This window comes from Giraffa tippelskirchi, chromosome Y (assembly GCF_054371585.1).
Source record: "Giraffa tippelskirchi isolate mGirTip1 chromosome Y, T2T-mGirTip1v1.2.pri, whole genome shotgun sequence".
Classification (NCBI taxonomy): Eukaryota; Metazoa; Chordata; class Mammalia; order Artiodactyla; family Giraffidae; genus Giraffa; species Giraffa tippelskirchi.
Genome location: NC_137290.1, coordinates 3,455,323 through 3,469,494, shown reverse-complemented (window position 1 = coordinate 3,469,494; position 14,172 = coordinate 3,455,323). Strand labels below are relative to the sequence as shown.

Genomic DNA, 14,172 nt, shown 5'->3' with positions numbered 1-14,172 from the left:
AGTCACTCAGTCGTGTCTGACTCTTTGTGACCCCATGGACCGTATAGTCTGCCGGGCTCCTCTGTCCATGGGAATCTCCAGGCAAGAATGCTGGAGTGGGTTGCCATTTCTTTCTCCAGGGGATCTTGCTGACCCAGGGATTGAACCCAGGTCTCTCACATTGCAGGTGGATTCTTTACCATCTGAGCCACCAGGGAAGAACTGTACAATAACCATACTCAGAGAATGTACACTGTATGGAAATAAATAAATAAAAATATTTATATATATATATGCATATATAACAAATATATCTACTGCCATACTGAAAAATAGAGTACCACCATATCTTTGTATATCCATGTGAATTGCTACCCAGAATAGCATAGTTACTGTTCTAGGTTTTGGTTTTTATAATGCCCTTGCTGTTTTTCTATTTCAGTACAAATACAGCTCTAACCTGTATATACAGTTTTATACAATGCCATAAAATAACATCACATCATATGTCTTTTTCTGTGACTTGCCCTTTACTTGGAAGGTGTATGTGTTTTGAGTCAGATCTTCATTTTATTCAGTTTTCACTTTCGTGCAGTATTCTAACCCGCTAACATGTACTTATCCATTCACCTCTTAGTGGATGTCTGGGTTTTTTCCTATGTGTTTCTATTATAATTGTGCTTGTAAATGGCACTTTTTGGTTAGGTCTCCTGCCATGAATATCAAGGAAGCTCTATAGGAGACATACAGACTATTTAGGCTGTATAGCTTGTATGTATACATTGTGTGTGTGTGTGTTTATCTGCACCTGAGTTGTGTGCACGCTGGACACTCCTCTATGATACAGAATTGTTTTCCCGGGGGACTGCCCTAATTTGTCAGCAGCCTGGCATGGCACTGCTCCACACTGTGGCTCAGTACTTGGTGCCTCTCGGCTTTTGCATTTTCACTGACCCTACGTGACCTCTTGTCTCTTTCATCAATACCCAGTGAGCTAATCTCTCTAGTCCTGTGTTAAGACCCTCTGCCGACTTGAGGACTTACTGTGTGTGACATCTTGAAAAGGGGAGACACCAGAGATGGCTTTGAGTTTATCTTAAGTGAAAAGTGAACGTGAAGTCCCTCAGTCATCTCTGACTCTTTGCAACCGCATGGACTGTAGCCCACCAGTCTCCTCTGTCCATGGGATGGATTTCCAGGCAAGAATACCGGAGTGGTTGCCACTATCTCTTCTCCAGGGGATCTTCCCCAACAGGGATCGAAGCGGGGTCTCCCGCATTGCAGGCAGACACTTTACATCTGAGCCACCAGGGAAGTCCTGAATTTATCTAAGTATTTAGAAAAAGGATGGCCCTAGTTACTGGATTGTGGAGCAAAAATTATGAAGGCAGTTTGAAGATCACAGAAATGGGATTTTTTTCGGAGACCAGATATCTTGAAGGCCTGACACTTTGACCATGATGTTCTGTGACTGAGTCTGATGAGAGATCTCCCCACAAACCCTGGAGATATTTGCAAGTAACTTGGCTTATATTTGGAAATCGTGTTTGGTAATATTTAATCGTTTGTTTTTTAAAAATTAAACACATGCTTATTTAAGTTTCTGTTAAATATTGAACACTTTTGTTTGTCCTAGGGCTGCAGTGATTAATAAGATGGATAGATTTTTTTAATTAATTTATTTAAATTGGAGGATAATTTTTTTTACAATATTGTGGTGGTTCTTGCCATATATCTACATGAATCAGCCATGATTCATCCTGTTCCCCATCCTGAACCCCCCTCATACCTCCCTCCCCATCCCATCCCTCAGGTTTGTCCCAGTGCACCGGCTTTGAGCACCCTGTCCCATGCATTGAACCTGGACTGGTGATCTGTTTCACATATGGTAATATACATATTTCAATGCTATTCTCTCAAATCATCCCACCCTCCCCTTCTCCGCAGAGTCCAAAAGTCTGTCCTGTACATCTGTGTCTCTTTTGCTGTCTTGCATATAGGATCATCCTTACCGTCTTTCTAACTTCCGTATGTATGGGTTAATATACTGCATTGGTGTTTCTCTTTCTGACTTACTTCACTCTGTCTAACAGGCTCTAGTTTCATCCACCTCATTAGAACTGACTCAAATGTGTTCTTTTTTTTTATAGCTGAGTAAATACTCCATTGTGTATATGTACCACAACTTCCTTAAGGATGGATAGATTTTTTGAAACTTATTTTTTGTTGGAATGTAGTTGACTTACAATGTTGTGTTAGTTTCAAGTGTACTGCAAAGTGATTCTGTTATACATATACATACATACATGCATGCAAGAATCTGTTTCAGAATCTTTTCACTTATATGTCATTACAAAATATTGAATATAGTTTCGTTTGCTATACAATAGGTCCTTGTTGTTTAGTTAATATGTAGAAGTGTGCATGTGTTAACACCAAACTTGTAATTTATCTCCTCTACCTCTTACTGTTTCCGTTTTGGTAACCATACGTTTATTTTCTATGTCTGTGGGTCTGTTTCTCTTTTATATGTAAATTCATTTGTATCCTTTTTTTTAGATTTCACGTATAAGTGATATGACATTTGTCTTTTTGTCTGACTTACTTCACTTAATATGACAATCTGTCCATCTATGTTGTTGCAGATGGCATTATTTCATTCTTTTTAATGGCTGAGTAGTATTCCATTGTGCATATATATCACCTCTTTATCCATTCATCTGTTGATGGACATTTAGATGGCTTCTGTGACTTGGCTGTTGTGAATAATGCTGCAGTGAACGTAAGGGTCATGTGTCTGATTGATGGTTTAGTCCAGATACATGCTCAGCTATCCAGTCCGTCTTGAGTGGACCACCTGTGAGCCATTAGACCCTTTTTCCTGGGTTAATTCTGTGTTCTGTCTCTCGTTGCAAAGTCCACTTGTTACGACTGTGCCCCAGGTGTGTCCTGACCCATTAAACTTCAGCACAAGAATAGAAATGGTGATGGTGGTGATAATTTGGAGCCCCTCACCGGGCACCAATCCACCTGGAAGGCAATTCCTATGGCATCTTTGCTCTTTCATTATTTACATGTAAGCCTCATGGTTCAAAAGGGTGGATTTTGATGGGCTCTGCTTTTTAGAAGTGCAGCTACATGGATGGGTGTACAAAGAACTGTAAGATTTGACAAAAGATAGAGTCCATCTGGGAGATAAAATCAAAGCCAGGATTTTTTTTGTTTTTTTAAAGGAAACACAAAAATATACTAATTGGCTGAGTACTGGCATGGAGTGAGTCTTGAATAAGGAGTATGTGTGTGTGTGTGTGTGTGTTGTAAGACAGTGAGAGGTGTGGAGGTTGTAGACATTAGTAACTTTTGCCCTGGGCCACCTCACAACAGAGATATATGTGTTCTAAGGTAAACGACGAACCACACACCACTTGAAAAAGTGCAAGTGTGAAAGTGTTAGTCACCCAGCCGTGTCTGACTCTTTGTGAGTTCGTGGACTGTAGCCCACCCGGCTCCTCTGTCCATGGGGATTCTCCAGGCAAGAATACCGGATTGGGTTGCTATTCCCCTCTCTAAGAGATCTTCCTGACCCAGGGATGGAATCCGCTTGGGTACCGTAAAACACTGGTGTGTCCTCCCCGGAATTTTGACAAAATAGTAGATCTTGGGAGGTAGACAGGCTCTTCAGTTTGGGGAACGGCTATTGCAGACTTTCTAGTCCACGGTGTGGAAGGACTGTTGCACAAGCTCCTTCATTTGGACAAGGACCAGGATCTGTTGGTCTTGTTTTCCTGATGCTTCATGGTGCGAGATGAAAGTGCATCTTCCAAGTGCCTCTTGTTGTTGGCAGCCTCTTGGCAGTGGACAGCAAATCCCAGACGTTCCTGGGAGCTGAGAGGAACAGCAGAGGAGGGCTGTTTCTAACCTCATTAATTCTCTCATTTTTTTTTTTTCCTGGGAGATGCATCCTCAAAGTTCTAACATATAATGTATTTCATGACCACAGAGTGTGAGGCTGTGAACACACCAGAGACGTGACTTTACTCCTTGAAAGGCCAAAACACCAAGGTAAATTTGACCAGGCCTCCCCTGAATTAGGGCTTTCCTCATAGCTCAGTTGGTAAAGAATCTGTCTGCAAATGCAAGAGACCTGGGTTCGATCCCTGGGTCGGGAAGATCCCCTGGAGAAGGAAATGGCAACCCACTCCAGTATTCTTGCCTGAAGAATCCCATGGACAGAGGAGCCTGGTGGGCTATAGTCCATGGGGTTGAAAAGAGTCAGACATGACTGAGAGACTAAACCACCACCACCACTCCTAAATTAAATATATACGTTTTAAAATTAACCCAGTCTCAGTCTGAGTGATGTTCACTTTGGGAGGAAGTCCATTGCAATGCTAGTTTGACAGGCCTGAGTTGTTGGAGCCTTGCCTTCATGTCAACCTCAGGTAGAGTGCCGGTCCTACAGGAATCTTTCACAAATACCCAGTCAGGGTCTCCCTGGTGATCCAGCAGTTGAGAGTCCACCCGCCAATGCAGGAGACGCAGGTTCGATCCGTGATCCGGGAAGATCCCACGTGCTATGGAGCGACTAAGCCCAGGGGACGCAAGTACTGAGCCCAAGCTCTAAAAGCCCGCGAGTTGCAACCACTGGGCCCATACATCTGAGAGCCTCTGCTCTCCAGTGAGAGAGTCATCTCTGCTCGCCAAAACCAGAGAAAGCCTGTGCTTTCACCAAAGACCCAGCACAGCCAAAAATGGATAAATATATAAACAAATAAAATTATGTAAAAAGAAAGCCCAATACCCTTAAAAAAGACCCAGTCAAGTTATAAAGCAAGTTGAAATGCCATTCAGAGATATTACTCTTTGTGCAAATTTTGCAGAGAAGATAGGCTGTTAAGATCCCTCCAAACTCCCCAGGTTTATGTATGCAGTAAAGTTAGGTTTTTAACTTTTTTCATGAAAATATTTTATTCAGGAATTTCTTTTTTCTAGCATCTTATTTTTATTTTGGAAACATTTGAAAGGTATGTAAATACATCTTATAGAGAAAAAATATATAAATATGTGCACTATTAATATTTACTGAGTATATACATATATTATGTGTAGCTGGAATGTTCCACTCCCTGTGAAATTATTTTCAGTGTGAAATTTACATGAGGAGTCTTTTTTTTTTCTTGTCTTCAAATATATTTGAAGGGCTTCTCTGGTGGCTCCGACGGTAAAGAATCCACCTGCAATGCGGGAGACCTGGGTTCGATCCCTGGGTCAGGAAGATCCCCTGGAGAAGGGGAAGGCAACCCACTCTAGTACTCTTGCCTGGAAAATCCCATGGATGGAGGAGCCTGGTAGGCTACAGTCCATGGGATCGCAAAGAGTCGGACACGACTAAGCAACTTCGCTTCACTCAAATGTATTGGTTGGTTAAATTTCTTCTATGGAGAAGGAAATGGCAACCCGCTTCAGTATTCTTGCCTGGGAAAGCCCATGGACAGAGGAGCCTGGCAGGCTACAGTCCATGGGGTGGCAAAGAGTCAGACACGACTGATCAAGTATGCACACACACATATTTATTGTGATTTTTAAGTGATGAGGACAATGCCCTTTTAAAAGGTTTATTTTAAAAAATCTTTGTTGTCTGTAATGTTAAAACATTTAAGGTTGCCAAGTATTTGAATGTGACGTGCATACATAGATATATATATATCATATATATACACATATATATGTATGCACGTATATATATATGCACGTATATATATATATATATAATAAGATGCTACAAATATATATATATATATATATATATATATATACACAAACATATATCTGGTGCCACTGGTAATTCTCACATGTACCTAGAGATGCTTAGTCATTTAGATGGCTGCTGTAAATCCCATATTTGCTGATATATACCAGCAGTTCTTACCTTGAGATGATTTTGTCCCCTGAAGGTTGCTTAGCACTGTCTGGAGACAATCTTGATTTTGAGAGCTAAATTGCGAAATCTAGTGGGTATACACCAGCAGAACTGGGACACACGACTCTTGAGACTCCCTTGGATGGCAGGGAGATCAAACCAGTCAGTCATAAAGGAAATCAACCCTGAATATTCACTGGAAGGACTGATGTTGAAGCTGAAGCTCCAATACTTTGGTCACCTGATGGGAAGAGCTGAAAATTAGCATCGGCGCCAGATATATGTGTGTGTGCATAGGTATGTGCGTCACATTCAAATATTTGACAACTTTAAGAACATTGGGGTCCGAAGTGTCACCAGTGCGGACTCTGAGAGATAGTGCGGGAGGTTGATGGTATGCCATTTTGTGCAAATTGCCAGATTCTAGAACATGAGGACATAAGGAACCTATGGTTATTGTGACTGCCTAACCTGGACCTCATGAGTGTCCGGATAACGCCCCACACCCACGTCAACGCCAGGCTCCTCTTCCAATGTCCTACCGATTCATGGTCTCTCTGTGGTCCCCAGCTCCTGGTGGGGAGGTAGGCTTCATCATAGAACTCGAGCATGAAGGCTCCCTGTGACCCGACTTGGTCAGTTGTAAAGAACGTGTCACACAGAGGTATTCTCATATGTGGAGCTAGAGGAGTGATGGGGTGGACGAGGCTTCCTCAAGATGCACAGCTTGTGAGTCCTGGACGGAGCCCCCGCCTGAGTGCTTTTGTTGTTGTTCAGTCGCTCGGTCGTGTCCAGCTCTTTGCGACCCCGTGGGCTGCAGCACGCCAGGCCTCCCTGTCCATCACTGCCTCCCAGAGCTTGCTCAAACTCATGTCCATCGAGTCAGTGATGCCATCCAATCATCTTGTCCTCTGTCATCCCCTTCTCCTCCCGCCTTCAATCTTTCCCAGCATCAGGGTCTTTTCCAGTGAGTGGACCCTTCGCATCAGGTGGCCAAAGGATTGGAGCTTCAGCCTCGGCATCAGCCCTTCCAGTAAATATTCAGGGCTGATTTCCTTTAGTTGGATCTCCTTGCAGTCCAAGGGACTCATAAGAGTCTTCTCCAGCACCACAGTTTGAAAGCATCAGCTGAATGCTACTTGTATGGAATGCTGCCTTCCAGGGATGGTGTGGTGCCTTGTGTAAGCTAACTCAGTTACTCCCCCAAAGAACTAGAAGCGAGTAAGTGAAATGAGGCTCAGATAATTTAAACTACTTACTCTGTCTCTGTACGTGCTTCTTGCCAACAGGGGGCTGACTTCAGTGCCTTTTGTCTCCATGTTCGGGAGCCTTTTGAGCAGGTGTGTGAACAAACTGCCCTCTTGTCAAGTCAGGAAGACATAAAGGAAATATTGCATATTAATACGCATATGTCTAATGCTGAAAAATGGTCCAGTTGATATGACTTGCAAGGGAAAAATAGGAACACAGTTGTAGAGAACAGATGTATGGATACCAAGGGGGAAAGAGAGGGTAGAACGAATTGGGAGGTTGGCACTGATGTACATTCACTATTGTTACTATCTATAAAGTAGATAACTCATGAGAACCTGAGCTTCCCTGGTGGCTCAGACAGTAAAGAATCCACCTCTAATGCAGGAGACTCAGGTTCAATCGCTGGGTCAGGAAGATCCCCTGGAGAAGGGATAGGCTACCCACTCAGTATTGTTGGGCTTCCCTGGTGACTCAGATGATAAAGAATCTGCCTGCAATGCAGGAGACCTGGGTTCAGTCTCTGGGTTGGGAAGATTCCCTGGAGAAGTGAAAGGCAACCCACTCCAGCGTCCTTGCCTGGAGAATCCCATGGACAGAGGAGCCTGATGGGCTACAGTCCAAGGGGTCGTAAAGAGTCGGACACGACTGAGTGACCAGCACTTTCACTTTTCAGTAAGAATCTATTGTCCAGCACAAGGACCTCTAGTCAGTGCTCTGAGTCAATCTAAATGAGAAGGAAATGCAGATAAGAGGGGATATGTCTGCATGTCTAGCTGATTGCCTTTCCTATAGACTAGAAAGTAATCGAACATTCTAAAGCAACTATACGCCAGCATCTCGTGGGTATTGAGGGGATGTTTTCTAAACCCCGACCCTTTGCTCGCTTGTGATTCACCCCAGGCCCATGAAGAAGGCATGACATGCCATGCACATAAAGCTCAGAGAGGTTGAGTCACGTCTCCCAGCTCACTCAGAGCATTTGGCCACCCAAGTCTATCAGAATCGGATATGCCTAACACCTCCTGTGACCATGAGGCAGGGTTGAGAAGGACCTACCGATGGTGGTTCTAAACCAGAAAGGACTTTCGGGATCAGAAAGTTGGAGCAAGTCAACACCTCTGTCCTGTTCTTGTCTGTCCCTGAATTATTCAGCAGTTGGATCACCCTGTGGCAGGAATCCAAATGTTGTCTCCAGTGCAAAGACAGAAGCAGACACAGCAATCAGCCATTGGGTGCGATGCGGAGTTTTCCCTCTTGATGCTACCACCCAGCGTCTCAGTGCGTTTTCATCCAGCACTGATTAACTTGGCCCGGGCTGTCACGGATGGCGGAGCTTCCCCCAGGGGTATTCTAGCTCCCCGATAAACAGATCTGGCTCAGCTACGTTTCATTAAAAAGTAAATTATCTGTTTGACATATTTTGCTCAGCCCCGTTCCCTGAAATGAGATGCGTAATTACATTCTGGTCCAGAAAGACTCTTGAGTAACCCACCGTGTCCTTAGAAACACATTCGTCTATTCTGGGTTGCAGAATGCTGTGTATTTAAAGGCAGGGTCTGATGGAGAGTTGGAGAAGGGAATGGCCACCCACTCCAGTATCCTTGCCTGGAGAATCCCATGGACAGAAGCGCCTGGTGGGCTACAGTCTATGGGGGTCACAAAGAGTCCGATACGACTGAGTGGCTGATGGAGAAAAGACGGGTGGTTGCCAATGGTGGGAAGGTTGAGGGAAGGCTGGAGTTGGAAGCTGAGGTTAGTAGATGTGAGCTTTTATATACAAAATGGAGAGACAGCAAGATCCTCCTGTATAGCACAGGGTCCTGTATTCAGTATTCTATGATAAACCATTATGAAAAGGATTATTAAAGTGTGTAAAGGTGTAACTGAATCACTTTGCCGTATGCCCAAAATTAACACAACAGTATAATCAGCTATATTGGTTAGTCACTTAAGTCGTGTCTGGCTCTTGCAACCCCGTGGACCATAGCCCACCAGGTTCCTCTGTCCATGGGATTCTCCAGGCAGGAATACTGGAGTGGGTTGCCATTCCCTCCTCCAGGGGTTCTTCCCAAGGCAGCAATTGAACCCAAGTCTCCTGCATTGGAGGCAGATTCTTTACCACTAAGCCCCCTGGGAAGCCCATAATCAACGATACACTTCAATAGAAAATGTTGATTTTAAAAAGTAGCATCCTTGTATCATCGCTTGAACTATTTTCTGTCTCTAATGCATTATTTGTAATACTTGTGTGTGACGTCCTTATGAATATCATACATCGTTTATCTATTGAGAGTTATGGGATCCACACTGAGAGGCACTGAGATGGTCAGGTTTTTTTTTTTTTTTTTGAGGGGGAGGGGAGGGGAAGCAAGTGGCTTGCAGGATCTTTAGTTCCCAATCAGGGATTGAACCCGGGTCCTTGGCAGTGAGGGTGTGGAGACCTGATCACTGGACCACCAGGGAATTCATTCCCAAGGATGTCACTGTTTCAAAGTGTGAAAGACATCCCAAACTCAACAGGTAGATAGCTTGGATGTATCATAAGCTTCTTACACAGGCTGCAGGCTTTCCTCTTGAAGGAAGGTGGCATGTGACGTGAAAAATCAGGATCGCTGCCCCAGCACTCTTCATTAGGAATGATGACTTGATACGACAGGCGGCATGACTTGATGATGGGGCTGGAGATGTACCGTGTTGTTCAGTCTCTTCCAAGGAAGCTAAGGTTCAGGGCAACGATGTCTGGAAGCTAGATGCGTGCCACCGAGCCGCCCAAGACCGCTAAGTATTCATCGTTTGCATGCATGCTTAGTCGCTTCAGTCGTGTTCCGACTCTTTGCGACCCTGTGGATGGTCGCCCTCCAAGCTCCTCTGTCCATGGGATTCACCAGACAAGAATAGTGGCGTGGGTTGCCATTTCCTACTCTAGAGGATCTTCCCGGCCCAAGGATCGAACCTGTGTCTCTTACGTCTTTTGCTTTAGCAGGCTCTTTCAATTTGATGCTCCTTTTGTGTTGGACTTCTTAGGCGGAGCTAGTGGTAAAGAACTGGTCTGCCCGTGCAGGAGACTTAAGAGACGTGGGTTCGATCCCTGGATCTGGAAGATCCCCCGGAGAAGGAAATGGCAACCCACTCCAGTGTTCTTGCCTGGAGAATTCCATGGGCAGAGGAGCCTGGCGGGCTACAGTCCATGGGGTCGCAAAGAGTCGGACACGACTGAAGCCACTTGGCATCAGCCCTTTGTATTGGCTGATAAATGTCTACGTGGCACAAAGACGATCTGGTCTGGGCGCACACCTACGTTTTCCACATCTTAGAAGACTTTCAGAGTCCCACTCATAATATCTTAGGGTGTAGTGATGTTTTTTTTAATATTTATTTTTTTATTGAAGTGTAGTTGATTTGCAGTGTTGTGTTAGTTTCAGGTGTACAGTGAAGTGATTCAGCTATATATGTGTGTGTGTATGTGTGTGTTTCTGATTCTTTTCCTGTATAGCTTGTTATAAAATAGTGGGCATAGCTCCCTGGGCTGTAGGATAGGTTCTTGTTTATCTATTTTATATATAAAATGACGGTTTTCTTAAACATCTGGGAAACAGTGTTTTGGTTGTGCCTGTCCATTGATGGGCTAATATCAATAGTAGTGAAATCATAGTTGTTGTTTAGTTGCTACACTTAGGCCCTTGTGTGACCCTAGGGAGCCCACCAGGCTCCTCCATCCATGAGATTCTCCAGGCAAGAATACTGGAGTGGGCTGTCATGCCCTCTTCCAGGGGATCTTTTCAACCCAGGGATCGAATCCACATCTCTTGCAGTGACAGGCGGGTTCCTTACCACTGAGCCACCCGGGAAGCCCAAGAATCAAATTAGATGTCCATTCAGTTGTCTGTATTGCTGTCAATACATGTGGTGACATGTTGGTTCACGTAACAAAGTCTCGAGCGTTCCTGGAACATTTTGTTCTCGGTGGTGGAGTTCACTGTGGAACTTAAGTCAAGACACTGTCTGGCTGGAGTCTACCGGCTAGAGAGGCCGCTGCACTAGATTGATCAGTGAAAAAAGGGGTTTTCTGGAATCATGCGTAGGGTTTCCGGGAAGACGTACAATGCCGCCGCTGACGCCGCTCTTCCATTCATCCTCTGTGTCTGCTTTTTCCCTCCCTTTAGGCTGCCTGCTCTGTGTCGGCATTCTTATAAAAGATCACTGTTGCTGGAAGGTGCTGGACGGTCCTGGCGTCTTTGGAACCCTGTAGCGGCGGGAATCCGGTCCGAGGATTGAGGCAGCACAGCCGTCTTGCGATGGGCGGCCAAGACGACTGCCGGGCTGGCTGTTGACCTTGGGCTCTGTCTATGACCCATCGGGAGTGGCTCCCCAGGAAGCCCTATCCCTCTGCCAGCTCTCGGTCTCTGGAAGCCCCTCTCTCTCCCCTGGACGCCCGCCCACGCATCCACCCACCCCCCCAACCCCGACCCTGGATGTGCTGGTGAGCCATGTCGAGACCCCAGGGACTGTTATGGCTTCCGCTGGCCTTCACCCCGGTCTGCGTCATGGTCAACTCCAACGTCCTGCTGTGGATCACCGCCCTGGCCGTCAAGGTCACGGTCATCGACAGCCAGGCCCAGTACCCCGTGGTCAGCACCAACTACGGCAAGATCCGGGGCTTGAGAACGCCGCTGCCCAATGAGATCCTGGGTCCCGTGGAGCAGTACCTGGGGGTCCCTTACGCCTCGCCCCCCACTGGGGAGAGGCGATTCCAGCCCCCCGAGCCCCCCTCCTCATGGACCGGGGTCCGCAATGCCACCCAGTTCGCCGCCGTGTGCCCCCAGCACCTGGACGAGAGGTCGCTCCTGCACGACATGCTGCCTGTGTGGTTCACGGCCAACCTGGACACCCTGATGACCTACGTGCAGGACCAGAATGAAGACTGTCTCTACCTGAACATCTACGTGCCCACGGAGGACGGTGAGTACCCATCTTCCGCAGAGCATACCTGCTGGGTCAGCCTCCTGGGTGCCGACAGCCTTTTATCACCTCTGGTGCACGATAGTTCCTATGCCTCAGTTATTATCTTACATATTCACAGTGCAGTTATCACGAGTGACTATGTGCAGTGTGTATTTACTCAGCTGGGCAGTCCTGTAATGCATGACTTGGTTCTTTCTGTACATCGCCTTTGTAGTATTGCTGTCATCTTTATTCACAGATGAGAATCCATGTGAGCGTATAGTCTTGTAGGTTACACTGGGGTCACCTGTAAAAGGTGAATCTAAAGAAACTAATAGAATGAATGTGATCAGCCTTCAGTGAGCCACTGAAAATCATATCAGGAATAGTGCCTTTGGCTTTAATGTCTTAAGATGCTAGCACTTTTCCTTTTGAGTCTTAAGAGGATCCACCAGTTGTTTTAAATATGCAAGTGAGGGATAGTTCGTAGAATGATTGGACTTGATTGTTTAGAAGCCATGTTGTTGCCGTAAACTTGGACGTCGTTTCGTTCCAGTAGTCACTGCCGGCAGACAGCAGATGTGTGTTGTCAGAAGAGTCTAGCTACGTCAGAAAAATAATGTTCTTGCTGGGACCCAGCGCCCGCCCCCTTTCCTTTTGGATAACTCAGCAGTGAAAGTCTCGGTAACAGTAATATTCCATATAATTCCAGTGCTTATAAAACTTGGGTATCTCCTTGTTTGTGTAGACTTGAAAAGGCCAACCAGACTGAAGTTGGGCTAGGTCCATGAGAAAAATTATGTTCTCGCTAGAACAAAATGACCCCCTTTTTTTTTGTTTGGATAACACAGCAGTGAAAGTCTCTGAAAGCCATCACGTTCCATATATTACTATGACTTAATCCCACGCTAGTAGAACTTGGCTATCTCCTTGGTTGTGAAGACTTGGAATTAAAATGTTTGATAGAGACCAACCAGACCAAAGTCTGGCTACAGTGTACGCCCATTTTTTCATTTCTTATTTACATGTGCTATTTTCGTACGAGGAGGAGGAAAAGGGTAGAATGCAATCTTCCTGGAATTTAAAATTTAGAGGCATGATAGTAGCCATCCACGTCTACTCTGAAAACCGAAGTGCATCCTTGTCCTTGGTAATTTTCACGCACACCTTCATCTTCCTTTTTTCCTCCCACTTTAATCCTTGAGAGATGTTTCTCCGTGAGACTCAACTGAGAGTCTAGCCACAAACAGTGACGCTACTCAGGGATATCCAGAATTGCATCGCATCTGCCATGTGGTTCTTTCTCAGGGCGGACACAGGGAGGTGGTGTGAGGACCGTTCAGGAGAAAGCAGGCCATGGGCTGTTAGGGAGATGACAGAGGACGTCCAGGGAAAGATAACGGAAGGGTTGGGCTTCATCATATCAGCAGAGGTTGGCATGGAGACAGCCTCCTTGTTGCTATGGAGACAGATGAACCAATCACCTTGCATAGTCTAGGGCTGAATGGGGTTCAAGGAGTGTTACCGGGCGCCTTACTTCCATGCCCTGCCCTGAGCTGTCCTTGCCCGTGGCAGCTCCTAGTACCTCCTTGGTGCATTGACAAGGATGAGTAACCCCACCCCAAGCGAATTAAGGGTTCGCCTTTCAAAGCCACCTAAGTCATGGACTTTCTCATCATGAGCTGTCCTCATAAAGGAATTAAAAGAAAGACAGAAGGGGAGGCAGGGTAGAGGGAACAAACCTGGGTAAAAGATTAAAGTTGCTTTCACAGTAAATTTGACGTGCTGGTGTTTATGAACAGGTAACTTGAGAGCGCTACCCTTCCAAATAAGGAATGCGCTTCAAAGGGAATGCCTCCTTATGAAAAAGTGAAGGTGTTAGTCCCTCAGACATGTCCGTCCCTTTGGGATCCCGTGGACTGTAGCCTGCCAGGCTCCTCTGTCCATGGGATTCTCCAGGCAAAAACACTGGAGTGGGTTGCCATTCCCTTCTTCAAGGAATCGTCCCAACCCAGGGATCGAACACGGGTCTCCTGCCTTGCAGGCAGGTTCTTTACAGTCTGAACCTTGAGAGGTAG

General features: G+C 45.7%; 1 protein-coding gene across 4 annotated transcripts in view; it reads left to right on the top strand.

Moving 5' to 3' along the window:
• LOC145537824 (neuroligin-4, X-linked) overlaps positions 1–14,172 on the top strand; it is a 372,289-nt gene that overhangs the window by 72,895 nt on the left and 285,222 nt on the right. For all 4 annotated transcript variants that reach the window (XM_081568715.1, XM_081568716.1, XM_081568718.1 and 1 more), the window contains one exon: positions 11,317–12,112. In XM_081568715.1, the coding sequence (XP_081424841.1) occupies positions 11,641–12,112 (472 nt within the window). In that variant the 5' untranslated portion in view covers positions 11,317–11,640. The remainder of the gene's footprint in view (positions 1–11,316; positions 12,113–14,172) is intronic.